The sequence below is a fragment of the Plectropomus leopardus genome, chromosome 8 (assembly GCF_026936395.1).
Source record: "Plectropomus leopardus strain MGB_pleo_1.0 chromosome 8, ASM2693639v1, whole genome shotgun sequence".
NCBI classification, from domain to species: Eukaryota; Metazoa; Chordata; class Actinopteri; order Perciformes; family Serranidae; genus Plectropomus; species Plectropomus leopardus.
The window spans coordinates 29,568,034-29,593,232 of record NC_142183.1 but is presented as its reverse complement, the minus strand read 5'-3'; the positions used below and the strand labels follow the sequence as shown (position 1 = coordinate 29,593,232).

Genomic DNA, 25,199 nt, shown 5'->3' with positions numbered 1-25,199 from the left:
ACAGTAACAATGTTGAATGTTCATATCAAATATGGCCAAAGCTTCAAATAATGAGGTAAATGTACATTAAAGTAATCCCTGTGAGCAAAAACCTCAGGCTTTATGCCTGTAACACACTGTCTGCCTGAGCAGTGCATGAGCGTCGTGGAACCTGTGATGTACCGTGATTTTTTACAGTAGAAAGTGCGTTTTCGGGAGCCGAGCTCGAGAGACAGTGTTTTTATACAATGCATTTTAGCATTTTTTGATCATACTACACAATTCATTTTTGTTAGATTACATAATGTTAATTTGGATTTTTATCATACATTTTTTTAGTTGTTACTGGATTCATTAGAATTTGTATTTATTTTTGCCTATTTATTTTATTTGTTTATTTTATGAGGTTACTTTTATTTTCATTTCTCTATCATATAACACTGACAGTTTGTTTTTTACCATACAGTACATGTTTTATTCACTTGATTTATCTTTATTTGTATCTATTCTATTTGTATTTGTTTGTTGCATGAAGTTACTTTTATTGTCAGATTTCTATTATATTACATTGACTTTTGCAGTTTTACATGTATTATACTAGGATTGTTTTTCTTAATAAACAGGTGCAATTGTTGTATAATTTTTCGCAAAGGCATAACTTAGTGTGACTGTTGAAGCATGTAAACATGTTCTAGCAGAAACCCAAAATACAAGTATAAACCTGAATATGATCAGAATAGGTCCACTTTAAAAAAGTGGTGGTTACTTATTTATTTCTGAGTGCAGCTCTGCCTCTGAGAAAAAAACTTGTGAGAAGTGACTTGTTGTGGGTTTATTCCCAGCATGAAGTTTGGGGTCGACAGGAGGTGACGTTACTTCCAGCCTGTCAGTTAAACCTGACCTCAGGATCACCTGAACCTGCCTCTGCTGCTGCGTGTCTCCACTGTTTGGACTCACGTCAACCATGGGGATCTCCTCAGGACCGGGACCGGGGTGGTTGGGTCCGTTGGCCAGCATACGGTTGGGTTGCTCCACACACTGATTCTGGTTCTGGTGTAAGTGACTGTGCATCTTCTTCCTCTGCTTCCTGGAGGGGCGGTGATGAGGGAACAAAAAGTGATTCGGCTAAAGTGACTGATATCATTTTGCTACTCATTTTAATTGCTCTTCAAAAAACCTTCCTATCTCTCCTTAGCTGTCAATAATTAGCACTCCACCCATCAAATCATGGTTTTATGGTTACAGCAATATCTTCTAGGCCTGGCAACGCTGTCTCCAACACAAACCTTTTGGCCACCAATGAAATAAAGAGTATTCTCCTGTTGTACTCACTGTAAAATGTTCAGGATCGAAGGTCCAGAAAAACTCTGGACCATAAAAAAAATTAATGAAGAGCAGAAGGAATTAATCAACCCTTTGAAACCTAGGCAAATAAGCTTTATTTCTTTCAAAAACATGAGAGAAAAACAATAAGCAGCTTTACAGGAAATGACCCAGAAATTGGCAGACAGGAAACTATGACAAACAAACCAAAATCAAAAAAATGACCCAGAAAAAAATGGCGTAAAAATTATAACAATTCTGAAAGATTTAAAAATATAACTCTGATAAGTATAAGTATAGTTTAGTATAGTTTAAATTTTTCCTTGTTTTATTTTTTTTTTATTTAAGAAATAATAATTGTCTAATTCTACTAATTTCTTGTGATTTGCAGGGCATTTTAAGTTGCTCATTGTCCTTTTCTTTCCATGTTTTTAAAAAGAAATCAAACCAAATTGCCTGTGGTCCTAAATATTTATGAAAAGTGTCTGAATGCAGCACAAGGACAGTAATATCAATCCAAGTTTCAAAGGGTTAATAATCGATGGCTCTTGGTAAATGTAATGTGATTGGGTATTGTGCAGTTATACAACCAACAATTTTCTCTTTTTAGACACATGACAAACCCATCCAAAAACAAATTAGCATTCCATTAATGGCATGTGTGTTGGAATGTGAATTAGTCACTCTACAGTAGTGTTGGAAAGTAACTAAATACATTTACTGAAGTATTTTACATAAGTTCAATTATGAGGTCTTTCAGTTCAATGTGACTTGACAGCTAGCTGGAGTTACTGATTAAAAAATCATATGAAAAGCTGTAAAATACAATTTATTATTAAATCAGTGTTTCCCAACCCTCTTGGCTTGTGACCTCTTGCTCAAAAAGCAGTGTGTAGTTGGGGCTCCTTGTCACATTTCAGTTGTCTATGAGTTCTTAGCAGTTCCATCAAAGAGTTATTTCACCTTTTAATATTTTAAATGATTTCATTTAAATAAAAAACAAAACTGAAAATGAACTTAAACATTCAATTATAAGAGATAAAAAAGGTTTTCTTGATATTTTTACCTGGTCAATTAATCATTTTTAAAAGAAACTTCTCTCTCTCATTTAAATACATTTTAGGTCATTTTCTTGTCACGTTTTAAGAACGTTTTACAATTTATGGCAAAATTCATGCCAAGGTACTGATGTACGTATGTATGTTTTTGAAAGAAATTATGTTTTAAAAGTTTAAATACTTTCAAATGGCATCTAAATGCTGTGCAGGAAAACAGATGTCCATCCAGGTTTAAAGGGGGCAAGCATTTTAAAAAATGAAAATGAATTTCAGACAGATGATGAGAACTGTTAATATTTCCTCATTTGGAGAAAAAAAAGGCAAAGCTTTGTTCGGGTACACCCTGGCAGCACTACATTCCTGCTCACGACCCCTTAAATATGTCTTGTGACCCTTTTGGAGGGGCCTGATCCTCAGGTTGGGAACCACTGGACTTAACTAGCTAATGTATATGAGCTGCTTGAGCTTCATCTTGACCAGCTGCAACAATAAAATGCTACTTACATAGATATGCATCAGTAACCATCTAATAATTTAGTATATAAATCACTCACAGCAGACATTTTTTGAAGGAGAACAAGTGTCTTGAATACTTCGGTATATTTTGTACTTTTTTAAGAAAAGTCTCTGAATACTCCCCCCCTCCCCCACCCCCCATTGCTCTAAAGCATGAAGACAAAAAGCGAGTCGCAATGTTTTTTGCAGTGGGTTAATTTAAAGGTTTGGAGCCTTTCATAAATAAATAGTTATATTTCCTTTCAGAGACACATACTTGGTTTTGCAGTAGGCCACCACACAAACGATGCCAACCACCAGCAGCGCTACACAGATGCCTGTGATCGTCAGCACCCGCCTCTGGTAGAGCTCCTCAGCCTCTGTGGGTGGAAACACGCACATACAAACACACGTGTTCACATGCGCGCACACACCCATGCATTGGCAGAAAGACAATCACAGAACAGACAAAAAGACGCACGCACACACACAGATACACACACACACCAACAGCATGAGCTCTACTCCATTGATGGTGACTACAGAAACAGTTTTTTCTCACTATTATCTGCTGCCATCCTATCCCCTGTGCTGACTGTAAAACAGCTCCTGCTCTATCATGTCACATGCCTTTCAGATTTAACTGTACTACAGTCAAACACACTGCTGCTACTACTACTACTACAACACAGGAGTAATTCTACAAGCTCAGAAATATTATGATGAAAAGCACAGACTTCCTGCTGTCCCTAAACACATGTATTTACAATGGCCATGGGGATGTAATGCTACAGATGGCACTGGAGGGGATCTGAATGCATGCCTGTATGGATGGATCATCAAAAAGACATGTGGCTAAGATGAAAAAAATATAGCAAAGTGTTGACACCACAGAGGCCCGAGAGTATAATGATTTGGTATTCACAAAGCTCACCATAACTTTAGGATGTAAGCCATGTTTTTCATGTCACTTTTAAATTCATTAATCTACTTGATTACAGGGGTAAGCTGTATGTGCTTTTATTATTTTTCATTTCCTATGCTTGTATGATCATGTATTTTTATGCTATCAAGTTTGCAGAGTTGCACATGAACACACTAAAAGAGTGCATTGATTGAACGTGCTCACATTTTTTGGTTTTGGTAAACAAAACATACCCGTTTGCAACTAATAAACATGAACATGAGCTTATGTAGTGTGTTTTATGGCATCCGCAGGCATGGCTAACATTAGTGACAATTCAAGAAACGCAGCTGACAGTACTGCAAAGGCTTTTTTATATGACTATCTGAGGGAGTTCTATGTATGATTCAGCCCACCAGGTCTCAAAAAAACTGACAAAGGCTATAGATATACCCCATAGTTTTAGATACTTTATGTTGAAAACTCTCAATTCCATAATTATGCTAACTCTAAAAGGAGAACAACAGCCAAAAAATGTTGCAAATTAGGGAGATAATGCATTTCAGGAGCTCCTTACCCTCCGAGCAGAAGACAAGATGGTGACTGCAATTACCATTTTATGCTAATGTTATTGTTTATAAAGTGCTGCCGACGCATATGTTGTCACAGTAGAGGCCAACTCTATTGTGTTACATGTCATGCATCTTTTGCTTCCACAATGCCGGCATGCTGTCTCAAATTAAACACTGGGGGCAGCATGATGCCGCTGTCGTTTGGTTCTTTGTAAAACTGCAAAGACTTAGTCTCTGTGTAAAAAGGGTTACTGGTAGGTGTGGTTGGGTGTGGTCAGAAGTGCGCTTTGTAACAACAGGAACCCCACCCAACAGTGATGTCACGAAGTCGTGGAGTTCACTGCTACATCACAAGTTGAGTTAAAAGATACAGATAAAACGTTCTGTTCAAAAGTGTCCTTGACCTTTAACTCTGTCTTTGTTTATTTAAAAAAAATGTGACCACAGTATGTTTTTTGTGTTTTGTTTTGTTATGTTTGCTTTAAAAATGGGTAAAAATAGTAAGCCATGGTATTATGGTACTAGTTATTTTTCTGATGTTGGAGTAAAGTTGTCATAAAAAGTGTTACAATGACTTGCGATAGTTATTTATGAGTTCTCCCTAAATTTTAAGCGATAATTTGACAGTTTTGGCTTTAGATGCTATGTCAAATTCATATCCACATTTGGTGACAAATATAAGTTACCATAAAAAATATTTTACTTTTCCTTATGAAACTACTGAACTGACCTATAATCACATGAAGAAATAATTTACGAGGAGCCATAAATGTTCTTTTATTTTACATTTTACTCTTTGCTCACTAAGAATTTTCCAGTCAACACTTCAGAGACACTTGTAGGACGTCTGTGAAGTGTTTGCTGGTGACAGGATCGACTTGTTTACAGGACTTTTCTGTCATAGCAAGAACCTGCCTTTGGGAACATCTCTAGACAGATTTGGATCACATTACACTGAACATTAACTTCCAACAGGTTTGTGGTGATGCCGTGTGAATACGCCATCTTGGTGTATCTGGGTTAATTCAGATTTCTGGGCCCGCTGTGGTGCAACACTCTGTGTCGGTATGGAAAGCGCGACGACACAATGACAGAGGGAGCAAAGAACAGAACATGAGGGGAAGAGGGAGGGAGGGAAAGAAGCAAAGGCTAAAAGAGGTCAGGAGGGAGGAGCAGGAGGAAACATGTAGACAGAGGGAGGGAGAGGAGCAGGGGCTGAGAGAGGAGCAGGGGAGCAGGGGCGTGTCCAGGAGAAAGGCCCGGGGAGAAACTAGTCCCCAGGAACCACAGAATGGCCTGACTTTGTCCCCTTATCAACTAAAACTGGATTATGGAGGCCCTTGGATTGTTCGTTACGGCCATATTAAAGTCACTAAAGATAAATTACTGTTTTTCAATGTCATAAAGCTGATGTTACTAAAACATTTGTTAATTTCTTCTCACTTTGGACTAAAACTGAAGCTGTCTTTTAAACCACGTGACACCTAGTCTTCAGCAACCTAGAGTTAAATCTGTCTATTTATCTAGCTGTGGTTCATCACGAAGAAAGCTGGTTGAAAATATGGTAAAATACATCAGAAAGCTCAATTTATTGATTCATTGTATTTCAGCCAGTTCTCATTCCCAACTCGCCAAATACAGTCGCCTTGTCAGTGATCTCAGCATGAGACACTAACCCACACCCACCTTTCGCTGCGGTGTGACACGCACCACACTGCGGCAGTTGTTGACACAGCCGGCAGTAACCCAACTCGCCAAATACCAGTGCTTTGTCAGCGGACAGACGCACAGACCCAACCTTCGCTGTGGCAGTAAAGCAGTTCCAAACTCTAGCGGCAACTAACAAGTATAAAGAGCCAGAGAGTTTGTATAGGGAGGGCGGAAGGGTCAAACAAACACCGGACTTCCAGCTACGAGTCTGGTGTTCACTTCCCCTTTAAAACGAATATTATTATTATCTTAATTATTATGATTATTTATTTACTGTTTTAATAACATTGTAGTGTGCTAGTATGTAAAGAAGGGTTGCAACAATACAACATTTTCTGAGAAAATACCATGCTTTTTTTTTAGAGTACTACTATCAGTTTTACTATCAGTTATGATGACCCATAAGGTCTGGTTGAACAAATGTTTTATTACTATAACTGAAAATTTAAACAGTTTTTAATTGAAAAAGTGTGAAAAGTCTCCCTTCTGAAAATAGCTAAAGTAAAGGTGAGATTCTCAGTCCAAATGCGTGTTTTTTCAATACCATAGATAATGCCGTAAATGTATCACAGTATACCTTGAAACCAGTATGTTGCTGCAATCTTTATGTGAAGCGTGCTACACTAGGGACGTATATCCCGTGACGTTATATGACATTTGTCACAAATGTATTTATTTAAGCCAAGCCAGGATGGGTTTTTTTCTGAACCGAACCATGGACTTTTGTTGCCTAAACTCAAGGAAATAAATCTGTAAATAAAGTGTTTAACAAATGTTGTATGTCCGTTTATTTTGGATAAGACTATGTATATAATAAGAAGGAACTGTACATTTCCTGTATAAAAAGAAAGTGTAGTTGGAAAAGATACAATAAAGGTAACACCCTGAAATGGACACACTGTCCCTTAATGTCCAAAACTGACGCATGAGGGTACCCAGCGAGTCATATTTTGACGTGCAGGTCAACCGACAAAGCAGCGGTATTTGACAAGTTGGGATGATAACACTTGACATATTTCGGAGATCAGATTGAAACAGGGGCAGGTGAACCAAAAACTGTCCCCTTTACCTAATTCATCACCTCAGCTTACCCCGTCTCCCCTCCCTCAATAGCTAACACATGCCACTGAAGAGGAAGGAAGGGGGGCGAGGGAAGAGGAGGAGGAGGAGCGGAGAGTCTAAATAAAGGGCCTCTGTAGGGACTGACAAGCCTACGAGAGCCTTGGCCCGGCATTGTGTGTGTGTCACAGGGTACTGATACAGAAAGGCAAAGGGAAATGGGAAGGCGAGCTCGCTGGCACAGTGGAGCCAACAGCAATCGTGATTTAGGACAGGCGAGCTCTTGACTCTGACACTGAGTCAATCAAGGGCAGAATAATAAGGACAGACTATGTGGTCAGGCCTTTTGCTCGCTCTTGGCAACGCTTTGCAAAAATACTTGCAGCTTGCATGTTTTTATTCGACAGGCTGCTGAAGCCAATACGCACATTGCCAAAGCCCAGAGGACGAGCCAGATACTTGTATTTATCGATGATGTGAAACGTTCTCTGATTTGGGGGGTTTTGCTCTGATTTGGTCCAGATAAGCTTTGATTTGCATCAGGCCTATTGCATAGTGTTTTCTGCGTTTTCTCTCATTGATGTATCCTTCGCAGTTAATTTGTCTCTTTCTCCGATTGTCCAAATTACTCAGACTGTAAGAAGAGCACATGCAAAGAGGGGAGGTTACGTGTCTTAAAAGCAGGTTAGTGGGCAGGAGAAAAAGAGGGACAGGTTGAGGGAGACCCAGTTGTTGGTTTTAGAGAGAAGATGGCACAATAATGTGTGACTGTGAGAGGATCTTGGCAAACCCGTTAAGCACAGCAAAATGAATAATAATGTTCCATACCCATAAATTCAATTCTGAGAAGCTCTGCCAGCGCAGAAAGTTGTCATGGTAAAAGGAAAGAGACAGATAGGGTCAGGTGTAATGTCCACTTTGGAGCAGATGGATTATTTTCATGTCCTATATACGCTGAACCAGAATATGAGTTAATTAATGCTGTCAATCACAGTGATTGACGCGTGTACCGTCCAGTAACAGACAGACAACTCAGACAGCCTCAGCTCTGTGACCCCCAGAAATGATAGGAAAATAAATAAATAAACAAAAGAAAAAATCAAAAGCGAAGGGAGAAAAAGAACCAGAAGGAAAGAGAAGCCAACAGGCAGGAAAAGGCATGCAGAGACAGACGGACAAAAGACAGCAAGACAAGAAGCCACATCACTTACTGCTATATTTACTAGACCTCATTTCTGGAGTAAACAACAGACAGAAAACAAAATCATAATAATTGTAATAAAAAAACGAGACAAAAGAAAAAAAAACAAAAGATAAAAAGCAGTGAGTTACTCTCCAACATAAAAACACAATACAGTCGATGAGGCTGGCACAGCAAATGGGGGTGGGCGCTGTAACTCGTTTGACTAATGGCAACTGTGTGCCTTGGTATTGATTACAGCATACCTCTTGTATAGCACTTTGTCCCACTACTGCTGCGTACAGCTATTATAACCTCTCATATGATTTACAGAGAAATCATCTCGCCATTCCAAATTTCCATGGCTTTGCATGCATTACTGGCTGTAAAGAGAGATGCCCGTATTAAAAGGCAGCCAATCTGCTGTCCACCCTGACCTCAGCTGCTCTACATTTTGACAGTGCTTTGTGATCGCACCGGCAACAAACCAACATGAACTTAACACAGCAGCACTTCAGCTGACTGAGAGAGGGTCACAATGCAAAAAATAAAAGCACGCAGACAGACTTCAGCATGTAGACAAGGCTTGATGATGGGGTCAGAATAAGCAGACATTACATACAGTGTGATATCTCATGATGTAAAAACCTGGTCTTAAATTAGACATTAGTCGGTGTGGAAACTTCCAAAACAGACAAAGCAAGACAACATGGCATGGAGCAACAGTGTTTAACCCCTGGAAACGAGAAGAAGAGGATTCATTTTTATGCCTCTGTGTTATCTCTGTGATTGCTGGGCCAGTAACAGCAGCATGATGCAGCCGGTGGAGGGAGGAGCATTTCTTTTTCTGTATCAAAGTAACAAGCCAAACCAAATGTGCAATGCTAATTTTATATGCACCTGTCCTGGGATCTCATCTGATTGTACCATCATGTGTTTCAGTGTCACTGCCCATGCAATCACAGGAGAGTGACAAAACATGCCCCACTGTATCCCTGTGATTTAAAAGGAATAGTTAGACATTTTTGAAAATCTGCGTATTGTCTTTCTTGCTTAAAGTTAGATGAAGAAATTGACACCTCGGCTCTCGTGTCTGTACAGAAAATGTGAAGCTAGAGCCAAGATACAGTTAGCTTTGCTTAGCATCAAGACTGGAAGCAGGAGGACACAAGCCTGTCTCTGTCTTAAGGCAAAAATAATAATAATTTGCCCATCCGCGCCACTGATTTTCCAATAACCTGTCTAGTCTACAAACACAAGTTTTAGTTTTAACGCATTAGTTTAAACATTTTATGATGCAAGACATCCTCACAACTAAATGACAGAATAGGTAATTTACCCAAAACTACTTAAACGACAGATATGAACATGAACAGTCGCCGATTTACACACGTGGATAATGTTGTGAAACGGTCACAGATACTTGGTCAGGTTCAGGCAACAAAACTATTTGGTTGGGTTTAGGACAGATTAAGACTGATTTAGAGAGATTGTGGTTTGGGTTGAAATAAGTACATCTGTTATGTAAAATAACACATGCGATACATGAGTTTTTGGTTTTACATTAGAGACAAACGGTGGACTGCTGAATGAAAGTAAGGCATGTTGGAATTGGACACCAGATCCCAATATGGTGCCAAATTAGTCAGATGGAGTTGCTCATCTGGTGAATATGCAAGAAAAGGGTTAACCAACAGGATATGCAGCGCACTGAAAGAATGCAGTGTTTCTCCCACTGGCCCCGCCCACAGGCTCCTGCTCACTTAATTGTCTTTAAAATGTGATGACTTCACGTATTTTTAAATCGCTTTCATCAGCACGAGGAAAGTTTTACAAATATCAAAACCTCCATGGATAAAAAATATATATATATGAAAAAATAATAATAAATAAATAATAAATAATAAAAAAATAATTGACCTTTGCAGTTCCAGTACTCCTTTCATCATTTTTTCTCTTACAATGGAGGCCTATGGGGAAAATACTTTTTTTGGGTAGTGGAGTATTTTTTTTGCTGCATTACCACGAGTGGCCACTGGTAAAAATTGGAATTGAGGCTGAGCTGTGTTCCTAGGGTCTTGGTAAAAGTCCTGTGTTTGTTTGACCCGTCCATCCACCATGTCCTCTTCTGTACACAGACTTTGTCACTCTTTATACCATGACCTGACTTCCTCCTTTGCTTCGGCCATGTGACGTCACCACCTAACAACAAATGTGATATATAAATGGTCGTAATAAACTGCTTGTACAGATCACCTGTTAACCAATGAGTTTTTAGAGGTGCTGATTGGTGGATTTTGTTACTGTTGGACAGAGCTAGGCTAGCTGTTTCCCCCTATTTCCAGTCTTTACGCAAAGCTAAGCCAAATCTGTCCTGGCTGCTGTTTTATACACAACATCATGAAAGTCCATGAGGACTTAAAAAAAAAAAAGAAGAAAAAGTCAGACTATTCCTTTAATTTAATTACACTGTGATATTAAGCAAAACACGTGAGACCATTTTCAAATTATTAAAAGTCAACCCTAGAACATTTCAAGCAGCATTTATCCACATGCCATCATGACAACTTTTATCAGATGATCCATGGATGCTCAGGGTGAAAACAACAGGTTCTCTTATTCATCACTGTGAGGTTTTATCCTAATCTCTTAGTCCAGGCCTGAATCCACAGAAACACAGCTTATATGAAAATCAATATCACAAAGGGACCGGCCCTCAGACAGATAAAACCACGAGTGATGTTTTCAAATCTCATTACATTAAGACTTGAATAGTCGAACATATTCTAACTCTAAATCTCATTCTCATTCACTTGCCAAATTATTTGGATTTTGGACACACTGTAGCTTCAAGTAATAACTGGCGGCTGTTCAAAACAATGTCAGAAGGACTTACATTGTTCTCCATGTAAAGCCTCCAATTGTCAGTCGTGCTCCTACTCCAAAAAATAAAATCAATGAAAGATGTTTCTCTTTGTTTAAAAGAGAGATACAGCATAGTCTCAACCTTGTACTGATCATTTCTATTCACATACTGTAGCCTTGTTGTTTAATTTATTGCTCATATTTTGTTAAAAATCTAAACAGCACCGATGGACCATCTACAATGAAAAGTGACACAGTGCTACAATAGAAGAAAATAACTCCAACATCCTGTATTCATTAGTTTTAATTCTCTGTCTCCTCTGTTTCTATTTGTGTAGCTCTCTGAAACAAGCTGCAGCAAGTTTTTTTGTGCAAAATTTACAGCTTAAAAATACAAAATTTTAAAATGTAAGCGTCGATAAAAATGCGGTGCTTAGCGTTGAGTTGTCAATTGTGGAGCTTTTTTTCAGCAGCTTTCTATGTTTCTACATATGAATATAAGCAGATAAATTGCTGCGTTTTGTGTGTTAATTCTGATATCTCGATTGTTTGTTTCTGGTGACCAGAGGAGCACCACGGAGGAACCAGGGGAGACAGGGAGAGGAAGGGGTGGACACAGAGGCATGCAAACTCACACACACACTCACTTCAGTTTACATGAAACACAAGAGCAGGTTTGCAAACACACACACACACTCTCACACACACACACACACACACACACACACACACACACACACACACACACACAGAGCGCTCCCTCTATCCAACCCCTCCGATGTAGCATGCAGCATCTCAGTGAGAAGGAGACAGACAAGAGCAGATGGACATACTGTAGAAACCGGCCATGACGGAGTTTTGACAGCGGTCCCCCGTATAGTCATTGGGACACCTGATGGAGGGAAAACAAGACACAGAGGGGAGGGGGAAGGGGAGGAGGGGAGGGTTAAAGATACAGAGCAGGAGGAAACAGGAGGAAGAGAGGAGGAGGAGAAGTACACAAGGACAGATCGAAAAGAGGGGTAGAGAGAGAGTGGAAGGGAAGGAGGGAGGAGACATAAGAGAGCAGAGAGATGAGGGATTAGAAACAGCACAATCCACCAACTACAGAGAGAGAGAGAGAGATGACCTGCATACCGTGACATCACCGCCATCAATATGACATCACTGCTACAGCTAAGACACACACAGTCATGAGGGTCATGTGATGGTGATGCAGGAAGTGGGAGGGGTCAAACGCACAGTGATTAACCTTCAACCCCTCTCACACAAACACACAGAAACAAATGCCTTAATATGGACTATCAACAATCTAACTGAGTGGAGTGGATGACCATCACAACAAGATCACTTCCATGTCAGCCAGGATATGTTAAGCAATGTGCAAAGAACAAGGTCTCCACCAACTACTGAGAAAGAAATCTGGCTCTTTGGCTAAATGCTCCACTTTCTTCATTGCAAACTTTCTGCTGTTTGGGCCTTAGCATAGCCTACAGTGGGCATTAACTGACTTCTTTTGATGAAAATAAAACTGAAGAGAGAATCAGCCTAAACAGTGAAATTTTGGGCCAACCACACAATGAGCCTTAAGAAAGTGTAATGAGCTGAGGAAACGTGAAGTGATCATTTTCTGTGGGTTCGTCACTACGAGCAGCATACAGGATCCAAAAAACTTTCACAGGTGCTTGATCGGAAAACAAACAAAAATCTGACAAAAGCTCTGCAAACTGTACTGACAGCTCCCAGCAATGTAATTTCATAGAGCAATGTTCGGGTATAACAGAGATCTTCGTCAGGTATGGTCGAATGACTATCACAAAGCACAACAAGCAACATAAACGCACTCATCACTCAAGTGGTCGTGATCTGACTGGGAATCAATCCACTGTCAGACTGGACCAATCAGATAACTGTCTGTCACTCTCATATAGGGAACAAAGCATGTGTCAATATGAGCTACACCTATCACTTTACACGTGTGACACTCTATATGAATGAATGAATGAATGAATGAATGAATGAATGAATGATTTTATATGCGTCATGCCCCTGAGTGGCCCATCCCACACAGAATAACATGACAGCAACACAACAGTAACAGACATGTCATGTGATCCATAAACAACATATTCAATTTTGCAAAAAACAAAACATATTTCAGCAGTTACAATGCGATACTATATCTTAAACATTGTCTGACTAACAATAGAACTAACATTTCATACCTAAAATAAAACTATTGCCAGTAAACACCCACATAAATAATAACAGGAAACAGAGAATCATCTTTCTTTTAGCCCATCCATGTTCTATAAAGTCTGCAAATTTGTTTAAGGTAAATAGAAAATAAATTTATGTCCTTCTTGGCCAAAGAAACATTCATCACTGACTGAAAAGGACATCCTCTATGGATGACATGAGTGTATTGATTCTGCCTTTTATTTTATTTTATTTTATAACTTTTATATTTGTCAAATTACTCAACTATTCTTTCTTTATGTATGTATTTCGTACAATAATTTATAATCTGTTAATTGTTGTTATAATTATTAATGCTGTTTTTGTCATTGTTCATTTATCTGTGGGAATGTGTGACTGCATAAGGGGATTTGTATTTGTACACTGATGTAAATGTTTTGATATACAAATAAAATGTCTATAAAAGTTGTTTTTTTAAGTCTGCAAATGAAAACATTTTATGTTTAAACGACCATGCTAACAGAGCTGTATCCTCCCTCATCTCTTTTACTTCTTGTTAAATAATCACAGTCTTAAATCATGATAATACGGGCAATACAAAGCAAAATGAACTTCATTTTCAATTTTATTGAGATCACATTAATAATAAATAAACAATGTCCGTCTTCCTCACGAGTGCCCACCCAACAACCTGTTTCAACATGAGAAGGGGAGACCTGAACTGAGTACACAAAGATCTTTTTCGCTTGGACGATTATATTTCACATAATTTTCTATACCATTTTACTATCAAACTATAAGTAACAGTGTAACTATAAAAAAAAAATAATAACTGGAGAAGCTTTGCTGCAGCTTTAAAAATACTTGGGGCATCACTAACAATTTGCAGTTAAATCTTATTAGTCAAGTTCAGCCAATTGTTGATTGATCGTCAAATCATGTTTTTGTTTTTTTGGTCATGATCCATATTCTCATTTGCGACAATGTCTTCAATTATTCCCGCACCAGATAGAACAACGGAAACACCCAATTAAATAGTTTGTCTTCTTGGCTTAACATAAGAATATATCTTATAATAGGACGTGCTCCATCCGGACTGTTTGCTGTGTTTAGGGGTGCGTGTGTAGGTATGGTGCTGTCCATGGTACTGAAACAGAGCACGGGAGATCTCAGCCTTCTTGTTTTTCATGGTTCTATATATTTATTGCTGCGCTTATACTTTGTTCTTATGTGAGTGCTCTAAATTAATAAATGTATACTGAAATAGGCTATAATATCCTGACTTATTGGTAGAAAACACACAATTCTATGTAAAATAGGACATTCAGCACCTCCATGTAGCCCTAATGCAATGATCCTTTGTTTCATAACCACATTTCCCGCCACTGCGATGATTCTAGTGCCAGACCGGCAGTCAAATCACGCTCCTTAGATCAAGTTTTCAAATTGGAGACTATATGGGCTCCCCCTAATACGCAATATGTAAACAAACATACTGTATCACTAGCCTCCAGGATATTTTCTGTTTATGATTTTATTAATATGATGCAGTGTACACTTATAGCTGTGGTTAAAACTCCAACCAACACAGAAGTAGAATGTACCTTGTAGAGGTTGGTGTACTTTGAGGTCAAGGTTTAATGAAGCTGAAACTTGGGGTGCAAACACTCAGCAGGAAATCAAAGCGGTTTGCCCTGTTTAATCATGCACATGCAGCGGAGGAGGGTGCAACTGCAATGAAGACAGCATCCTTACTTTGTGCCATGCTGTGTGTTTGGTGTTAAAGCCTGCATCACAAACTTGTAATGACGAAAAAAAAATCCTGTCATGAACCACTGTAAACTAAGCCTTTAAGAATGAGGACTTGCCAAAATGACCTTCTGACAAATGCAAAAATGAGGATATGTAAAAATTGAACTTGGTTTGACAAGAAAAAGTGCAAGAGTGAGACACACACACAAACAGAGAGAGAGAGAGCCGTCCACAGTGTGTGAGCATGAAAATGGTTGGAATAGGTTTTGGTATTTCTCGAGCATAAATAACGGCAGCAGTTTACATGCAGCTGCAGAATGTGGTGTTTTGTTTCTGGATGGGTGGCGAGCTGTCAGCGATACCACGGGCTGAATATGATTCATATTCAAGCAACAGCCATCAAACTCACAACACTGAAACTAACAAGTAGGCTCCTCACTGCATCACAGTCACTCCAAAATTGATACACAGTCCAAAATACTGTTATTTTTAGTACTTTTGATTGTAAGTTTTGATACTGCCATTCATTTTAATGAATTGTTATCTTTAACGGAAACACAACAGGACCTCATTTCAACTGATGTCCTTAAAAAAATAAATCTTTTAGAGAGAGTGCTCCAAATTCTGAAATGTCTTGAATGATGTGTTATAATGAGTGTCATGGCTTCTACCCAGCTAGGCATAATTAACTCCATCTCTTTATTGCTGTAAGTGATAGTAGATCAGCTTTTACTGCTGTCAAATGAGAAATAGGCATGTTATAGAAAATCGGACCCAACTGCAGCACACATTACACTGGAGATGAATCACAGCAGCTGATGAACCACAGTGTTATGATATCATGGGTGTGGCCCCATTACAGTCGTCGCAGGATAACAGAAGCTCTCTGGCTCTAATAGCCATATTGTATTTATTACAGTGATTAATATGTGGTCAACAAATGTATCCAGAATAAAAAGACCTCGGTCAACCCCCATGTATGTGCTGTCTATATAACTGACTGGGGATCCTTTTCTCCTCTTTCTCACCACTAAAGAGACAACTTGCATTTTGAATCAATTACAGCAAAAACCCTCGGAAGAGCCCACTCAGCAATTTCCCATAGAGTTATAAATAGAGCAGAGAAAGAGAGAGAGGTGGGAGACACTCGGAGCAGAGGCAGCCCTATGCCGGCAGAGCTTTTACTGTATATCATTTCTTTGCCTCTTTTCTCTCGGCCTCTCATTTTCCCCTCTTCTCTCCACCCTTTCTTTATCTGCACATGCTCGCCTTCTCTCTCTCTCTCTCTTTTTTGACTCTTCAGCCCTGGGAACAAGCACAGAGGGGAAGAAAAGCTAGCACACCTTTTGTTCCAACCATCTGAATAAAAGTAAAGCCTGTGATTCATTTTGATATATTAATTATACAAAGGATCATCGAATTTAAGAGGAGAAAAAAAAACATGGACATAATGTTGATGCATCAATGCTAGCCTGAACTCGTGGCATTTTTATATTAGATTAGTATAAATGAAGTTCACTGATGCAAATTTGGCATTTTCAACCTATAGCTGGGAATACATGGGCAAACATTTTTCAACTGAGTTTAGAAACAAGCTGCAGATTAATTGTGTTCAACTCCATGCAGAAACCTTCACCACAGGTTGAAAGGAACATCGAGTAAGTAAAGACACACCAAGCTTTCACTGCCAACAGCTTGCCAGGGGGCATGTTTGCATGTACTGATCTCCACTTTAACCTCCACACTCTGTTTTAGCCAGGGTGCCTTTCTGTATGTGCCGTCCTCCACTTTAACCTACAGACTCCATTTTGCAGTACAGCATTACTTTCCCCTTCAGGGAAGAGGAGATTATACGTTTCCATGGTCGGCACAAAGGAGCTTGCAAATACCACCTCGAATTTCAGGGATATTAGCAATTTTTCGCTGCCTGCCAGTGCCATGCAGTGAATCGTGAGTGTCTCGAGTGTGAGTGGGGGTCTACATATCTCTGAAGGGAACAAGCCGAGCAGACAGTCTACAGACAGCCGTCTTATTTACATCCTGTTATCCACTGGCCCAAGCAGACAGGCCAACAAAGGATGACAAAGCTGAGAAGCTACAGTAACTCTCTCAGAAACTGCTGGCTGCTACCTCGCTAGCCTGCTGTAGCCTCTTGATATATGTTCGCATGTAGCAACAATCATGCACAGGAGGTTGTACAATCTGGCCCATTTTGTACTCCTAAGTTGCTCTATACGCAGCTCGTGATGCCTATATGCACCCTCTCCAACAAAGTTTTCTGCTTGTCAGCACCATGCAAAAAAAAATCCTGATTTATCCTTCAGCAATGACCGGAAGGTATATCAGATGAGAGATAGAGAGATAGAGAGAGAGAGAGAGAGAGAGAGAGAGAGAGAGAGTGAGAGAGAGAGAGAGTGAAGAGGGGAAGCGAGGAATGGAAATATATATTTATAGAGAGAAATGGAAATGAAGAAACAAAGAGTGTAGATCTGGAGCAGACACCAAAGGATCTGAGGATGGATTTCTAGCAGATACATCCAATTGTACAGGATGCGTAACAACAAAGCTCTTGATCACGCACGTCTATACACGCCATCTGTCATCCGCACTGTCGGGGGAAGTGTTTGTTACACATCTACAAAGTGACCCTGTATGTACGGCAAGCTGGAAGTGAAAGATTACAAACTCTAGTTTAGAAAATATAGATTTCACATAGTGGAAAACAACACTTTTTATTAGCTTAACTTAAAGGGACAGTTTAGCCCCAACATCAAAGATACATATTTTTCCTCTTACCAGTAGTGCTATTTATTAATCTAGATTGTTTTGGTGTGCGTTGCCGAGTGTTGGAGATATCAGTCGTAGAGATGTCTGCCTTCTCTCCAATATAATGGAACTAGATGGCACTCGGCTTGTTGTGCTCAAAGTGCTAAAAAAATACATTTAAAAAGCTCAGCAGCAAAATCACGACTGGTTTACTAAGTCATACTAAGATAATCCGCAGACCTTATTTTAAGCCGTATAGTGTAGGAACTATTTTCTTTCTACAAACTACACCTGTATCACTGCATAGAGGGAAGCATGCATCTACTGGTAGCTCATGCTATTACAAAGCACAAGCCCCTCGTCGATGAGTAGACGCATGCTTCTTTCTACGCAGTGATATGGCTGGCTGATGTAGTTTATGTACTGTAATGTTTTGTTTGTTGTTTTTTTTTTTTTACATTTTGAGCACCACAAGCCATGTGCCATCTAGATCCATTATATTAGAGATACTGTAGACATCTCTTTGGCCGATATCTGCAACTCACACCAAAACAATCTTGACTGATGAGTTACTCTACAGGTAAATGAAAAAAAATATGTAATTTTGATTTTGGGTCGATATGTCCCTTTAATACAAAGTTATGGTTGCAAATACACTGGCGCCAACAGATATCCCATCCTAGACTTCTTCTTATGCATGCTGGTCATTTCAGCTAATCTCTATAAACAGATATCTGCACATGAATGTACATACATTTTTTTTAAAAAAACATTGATATAAAGCTCACTCATCGTCAGACAATAGCCCAGTGGTACCGACACTACATTTTACCAATGCTTTCCGCCTCTCCACATGGACTATTTAACTGTCGTTCAAACGTGATTGGTCATTAATACTCAGACAACAAGCAGAAACCACAACACTTACAATACCAATATCTTGTCCCGTCACCTACAGATTCTGCACAAATATATGTAGAATATGTTTATAGAGATTACCAGATAATTGGTGATATGATGCCATTTTACACCTCTACTTCACCAGTGTAAGATGCTCCAAGCTCCAGTTTGCCTGCCTCTGTCAGCCAGGGTTTTTACTAGGTTACACTGCCTCGCCATGCACATTGTTTTATCATATTTGCTGTCACTGTAACTTGTGACATATTCATATAAATAAATATCTGTTTTTCTCAGTAATAAGTTGATATAACGCAGCAGTGATTCATCTAATATCCAGTTCATGGAAATTTTTTGCACTTGCTGTTCTAAACACCTACCAGTCTGGTAGCTCTTTCCTGGGAAAAATCCTCCCACTCACAGGAAGTGATGCATTTTATGTTAACAGTTTATTTCAAATAAACAGAAGAAGAAGGACTTGATATTTAGCATGCAGACTGAACACTGTTCACCACTCTTGGTCTGCGTCAATGCAAAAGTAGTTGTAGCGTCACTGTTACTACATTTCAGGTCCAGCTTGACATGAATTTTTAGTGTAAGTCCTCTCTACTGGCACAACACAAGACGTGGTGACACCAACAGTCACAGATGAAGGAAGAAAAAGAGATGATATTTGGAAGGCTAATTTTCATCAAACCCGAGCTGTTTATATTACTCACTTCATCTCTACACAGAAGTCAAACTCCCGCTCAACGTCCTCAGAGTTTTCCCCCCTCTGCTTGATGCTGTCATGCATGTGTGTGTGTGAGCTCCTGACATCCTCAACTTGAGTGCCAAAGAACACAGCAATTTGAGGTTTAAGGTGAAATTTAAGGTGAAAAAACAAAAGATGACAAAGTGGATATTGTTGGGATGATGAGGATTTGGTCGCCTCTTCCATTAAAATGCGCATCAAACGACTCAAGTCGTCAAAGCCTGAGGTTGACGCAGCATGTGAACGCATCAGAGCACAACATCAAGTGTCAGCTATGCAGTCTCAGAGCCAGCTACCAGAAGGTAGAGAGCAGGATAAGTATGATGCTTTGACATCAATATATTGTGACAGTTACAAAAACGTTGAGAAAAAAAAGGAACTACAAAATTACAGCACTGTAGTCAAGTATTTAGCAGTAACAGAGGAAGATGGACAATGCATTAAATATGCAAGTATCATATTTATTTCTGATCATGCCTTAGTTTTTAAAAAAAAACATACACTGTGTGACTGTTGCAGAGGATTCAGCTTTATGCAATCTCACCTCTGACAAGCACTTTTGCTATTAAGCTGGCTTCCCTGTGATCCCCAGCTCACTGTCAACTTTGAGCAAAGTGAAGAAAATTTTTACATATTTGGACTTTTCACTCTTAAATAATCAAAATATTTGTTTCAACAGATTATCAGTTTAAGTTAATGCTTTACTTGGGGTTCACATTATTAATACTGTCAAACTATTATCTGATGTGCAGTCAATACATGCAGCTAGCTATTAGGTATTAACAATACTGTGATTATGGTTGCTGAAGGCAGCTAAGAGTGGCTAATGTCAGATGGTGGTGAGTGAGAATGGATAAGTTAATAAAATGTAGGCTTAACATCGACTTAATTATAGATCCTCACTGGTAGCTGAAGAACAATAAAAATTCAGGACGGACCAAATCACTCTACATTTTTGACGTATTAACATCTGTCTCTTCTCCGCTGTCCTCTTTGCTTTACTAGGTGCCCTCAGCATGCAAAGCATTTCATGGTTACATGCCAACAGAGTGACCGACAGCAGAGGCAGCAGCTAATACACTACGTCAGTCAGACGTCCTCTTTCACTTTTCGTGCCTGTGAAGTTCCTCTGAGCAACACTGCGCTCTGCAGAAACATTTGATTGATACGGGGACGGCAAAAGTAGTAGAATCAACTGCCATACTATACAAGTTACCTGCATGCTAACCAAATATAGACCAAGGAGACTGCAGTCTGCGATACTGTCTGATGGAACATAAAAACTTTCTTTAAATATATATATCATTGACAATAACATTAATAAATTTGCCCTGTATAGACTGTCATCACAGTGTATGTATGCTGGTAGATGCAAACTGTTTCCACTGGGCTTTACTGGGGCTACTCTTCTGAAAGTCAAAGATTCAAACCATTAGGTGGAGACCCCTGGGTTGACTGAGATTCTTAGAGACAAGCAGTCCGGGGTGTTTATAGCCTTTTTTTTTGTCAGTCAGTGTGCAGCGTGCTGGTCCGGATCTTTAAGTTCTTGGATTAACTGCAGCATGAGCGCCCCTTGCTTTCATACTGCTGTTTGGTACAGGCAGTGATACGGTGGCAGCTTTGCCCGGTCAGGCTCCAAAATAACATTTATCTTCTGCCTTTGGCTTAAAAGCGATGAATTAACAGCTCACTGCAACTTCATATGATACAGTCTCTGACTTTGTTTTATCTAGTGTTGGAAATATTGTACCTGTTTCCATTTCTTCATGACGTTCTGTTAACAGAGGCATTTTTCGGTGTTGCTGTTGCATTCAGCTTCACTCACTGTAAAGAGATCCGTGTGGATCAAAAACAACCAACGTGAATGCATGTTGACATAATGTCCCAGTTCAGATCTCTTTAAGCCATCTGCTCTATACAAAAACCCTTTTGTGACAACTGTTGGGGACTGTGAATAATAAGCCATAGACACAGTGCATGGAGAATGGCTGCAGGTGTATGTGAGGAGGGCACACCCAGGGAACAGAAGACACAACTACAGCGACCAGCAACACAGAGTCTGAGACCAGAGAGACAGAGACAGAAAGAGAGAGGGAGGGAGGAGAGACAGGGGAACAACTACACAGTGATGACTGAGGGGACAGGGGGCCGACTGAGCATCCAACTTACTTGCAGGACAGCTGGTTAATACCATGTATGAAGTAACAGTCTCCTCCGTTGACGCAGTAGGCCTTCTCTGAGTCGTTGCAGCGCCTCGCATGACTCACACCTGGAGACGGGGTGGTGGTGGTCACTGACAGTCAGACAGAGAACAGATGCAAAGAATGCTGTCACGCTTTTGTTAAATTTTCTGGCAGCCATAGTGCTGAACATCATACACCACAGTATGCCACATACCTTTCAGACCTCTTTAGTGAATTTCAAAGAGCTTAGTGTGACAAATCTATCTACTTTTTGGGCAGGCATCACTCACTTTCCTGTGCTCGCTGTAGCTCTCCAGCTCGTAGCGGCTGGTTTTGTGAGCGGAAAGAGCCAAGTTCAGCTGAATTCACCTGCTCCCCCAACACACTTCTGTCTTCCTCCTTTTCAAACTATCAAAAACTGACTGATCTTGACAGATACTAGACAACGGCACCAGCCACGTAAAGGCCAAGACACACTCAAACAACATCAAAGAACTTGTGGCGAAGGAGGCTGACTGTTGCATCGCCTCACTTCACCTGTGTCTCAGCCAAAAAGTTGCACATGAACACACAAAGGCTACAACCGAAAGCCAACTAGCACATTCATTCTGCACCTGCGTGACAGGAAATAACTCTCCATGCTAGCAGGAGGCGGTAGTTTGTACTCATCATTCAAAAACAGAAATCAGCAGACTGACAGGACAGATTCAAGATGCTAGTTAGCAAGTTAGCACAACACAAACTGGACAACAACTTTCACAAACAATTTTCACCTTGTGCTAGCAAACACCAACACAAACAATTAAAAACGGCTTCTGCTAAAGAGCTCAATGGCTAAAAATAATCTTTCCTAATATAACAAGTTTGTTTCGATCTCATGCCCTTTTGGCTCAAATTATTTGTTTAATTTCCTCACTTCTGCAGTGAGCTGAACTGCCAATCAGAGGGATTTTATTCACTGTCTGGCTCTGCTATCAACAATGCAGATTCAACATGTTGAAAAAAACAGACAAAGGCCGAATAGTGCCTACGAGACAACGGAACAAACTGCAAAAACTAGGGCTCCCTTAACCATCGGCTTGGTGTGTCAGGGCCCAGAACCACACAGTTTGATAGCTGTTTCAGAATTAAGTTTGTAATTACATGATCAGATTCCTGCATCTTTGATATTTAAAAGACTGTAGAAAAGCATGTGATTCTATTCTATTGTAACACTTTTATTTTGGAAAAAAAAAACTTTTCCAAAAGGCAATTTTTTTTTTATTTATCATAAAAAAAAAATTATTTTATTTTGGAAAAAAAAAACTTTTCCAAAAGGCAAATTTGCTGTATGCTAACAGAATAATAGCTCTCATAGTTTGTTAAAATATGGAGGGATCAAATTTCAACTTAGCCAGCACAAGAGTACATACCCATTGATCTTATAAAATGGACAGAAAACCCCAGTATCAGGTTTTAGTTTTTCAGAATGATAGATGAAAGAAAGTCTATGAAAATGTATATTAAGGAGGAGAGGCTTGAAAAAACAAAGCATTTAAGAAGGACATCATCCTTGATGATTAGATAGATAGACAGAGACGGACAGACATACAGGCAGACAGACAGACAGACAGACAGGCAGACAGACGTGTCTTTGCTCACAGATTTGCACGCTGATTATACTCGTGACGTTTTCTTGTCCTAGTGAGTTTTCTGCCACACAGGTGTAGTTGCCAGAGTCTTCCACACGGACACGACTGATCTGCACCTTTGAGTTTTTTCTTCAGTGAATGACAGACAGAGGAGGGAAAAAGAGAGAGAGAGTGATACAGAGCAGAAAATAACATCAGTTATTGTTTAGAAAAAAAAGCAACAGACTCATCTCGGACTGAATGAGAAGTTTAATTCTACTTTCCCGCCCAGACAAGTAATTAATGACTGATCATTATGCACAAATGTTGGTGGTGACTGGCCGTAGAAGCAAATGGACAATTATTGAGTTGAAACCAGAAGCAGTCTTCATCTGATCTGAACAGAATTAGAAGCAGTGATTACAAGTAATGGCATGAAGTGACACAAAAACTTGATATCGCTGTACAACAGTGAATAAGAAGGTGTTGTTCAGTGTGCAAGATAAATGTTTGATACATTCCCTAAAGTAACACAGAGGAACATGCTACTTTAAATGAGCATTTCAGAAGATTAAATGATTTGATTCAACATTTTGCGCAGGTGAAACAGTGATCTTTTATTATAACGGGTAAGTAATGTGAAACGTAACCAATGCAACAAAAGTAGGACACTGCCTGATTATACTGCTTTGGTGGATGTGATCTGAAGAGCATCAAAGTCAGTAAACTCTCACTGTGCACATTTCAGGAAAGGTTTGGATTATTCTGTCTTAACACACTCAGCGTATACTGAAAGAGCTGTAGGTCATTGTACTCGCTCCTCTTTTCCATACTGGCCGCAAAGCAATCCCTTTCTTAGAACATAAGGAAAGGGGACAAAATACGTAGTCCTAGTGCTGTATAAAAATGCATTCACAGTTGAGAATAAGTTAACTTGAGGGTTCAGTAGTTTCGTTAGCCAAATGAGAATGAAAAAAAATCTTCGTCCTGTATAGCTATTTTTGATATTTAGTCCTGGCAACTAACCTACATGCAACTATAGGATGTATCCCTACACCAAAGCTCAAACTCGGACTTCTTAAATCTGATTTCAGCTTTGAGGGGCTGACTGAAAGAGGCTAAGTTCAGGTTTAGCAAGGCAGCAAGAGATGCTTAAGGGACTGTATTCTCAGAAATTTCCACAACAGTTCTCAGTTAGTGACTGCTTCTGTCTGGAAGCACCTCAGACAGATTATCAACTCAAAACCCAAAGCCCCCACTCCATTTAAGAAGTATTTTGATGCTTAAAGATTTTCTTTTCATGAGACCAGGCTGTGTATTCAGTAGATAGATGCAAATACTTTTGAAAGTGGTGACACAACATGACCAGAGGAAAAGGGCTGAGGCATTCACTTTTGCTCAAGAGGTTGAAAACTTACAACTATCAGTATGCACTGCGCCGCACCAGACCAAAAATGCTCCTGCTGACATGTTATGTAATACAAGCTTGTAGCATGAATTGAATTTGATGCAATGGTGGCCCAGCTGGTTATAAATGATCTTGAATTACAGTTAGACTACAACATGTTTCTGAAATCGTTTGAAGCAAGAAATGGGCAACTCAATAACAGAATCTGCCTAAAATACCACATCATGCGAGCGTAAAAACCTTTTTGCAATAAATGGAAGTTTTTCAAAATTGACGTGTCCCCGTTAGGCATATTCTAAATTCGCAATTTCAATTTGCACAATTTGAGGGTTACTGGAAATCCACCTACTGTTATGATTCAGAGGTAGCTGAAAATCAGCACAGTATCCCTTTAACGACCGGCATCTGGCAAATCCAGTGAATGTGTTAAGTGAGTACTGGTGTTTTGAGTAACAATGGGATGGTCCTGACTCCATCCCCACTGT

The 25,199-nt window shown here is 39.6% G+C and overlaps 1 protein-coding gene across 2 annotated transcripts in view; it reads right to left on the bottom strand.

The window, feature by feature from the left end:
* nrg2b (neuregulin 2b) overlaps positions 1-25,199 on the bottom strand; it is a 78,548-nt gene that overhangs the window by 12,775 nt on the left and 40,574 nt on the right. The window contains exons 3-8 of one of the 2 annotated variants that reach the window (XM_088081353.1): positions 23,338-23,456; positions 21,683-21,806; positions 11,979-12,037; positions 7,929-7,952; positions 3,133-3,235; positions 937-1,066 (exon numbers count right to left, since the gene is read on the bottom strand). In XM_088081353.1, coding sequence (XP_087937479.1) covers positions 937-1,066; positions 3,133-3,235; positions 7,929-7,952; positions 11,979-12,037; positions 21,683-21,806; positions 23,338-23,456 — 559 coding nt within the window. The remainder of the gene's footprint in view (positions 1-936; positions 1,067-3,132; positions 3,236-7,928; positions 7,953-11,978; positions 12,038-21,682; positions 21,807-23,337; positions 23,457-25,199) is intronic. The other variant, XM_042493905.2, reaches the window with a different exon arrangement.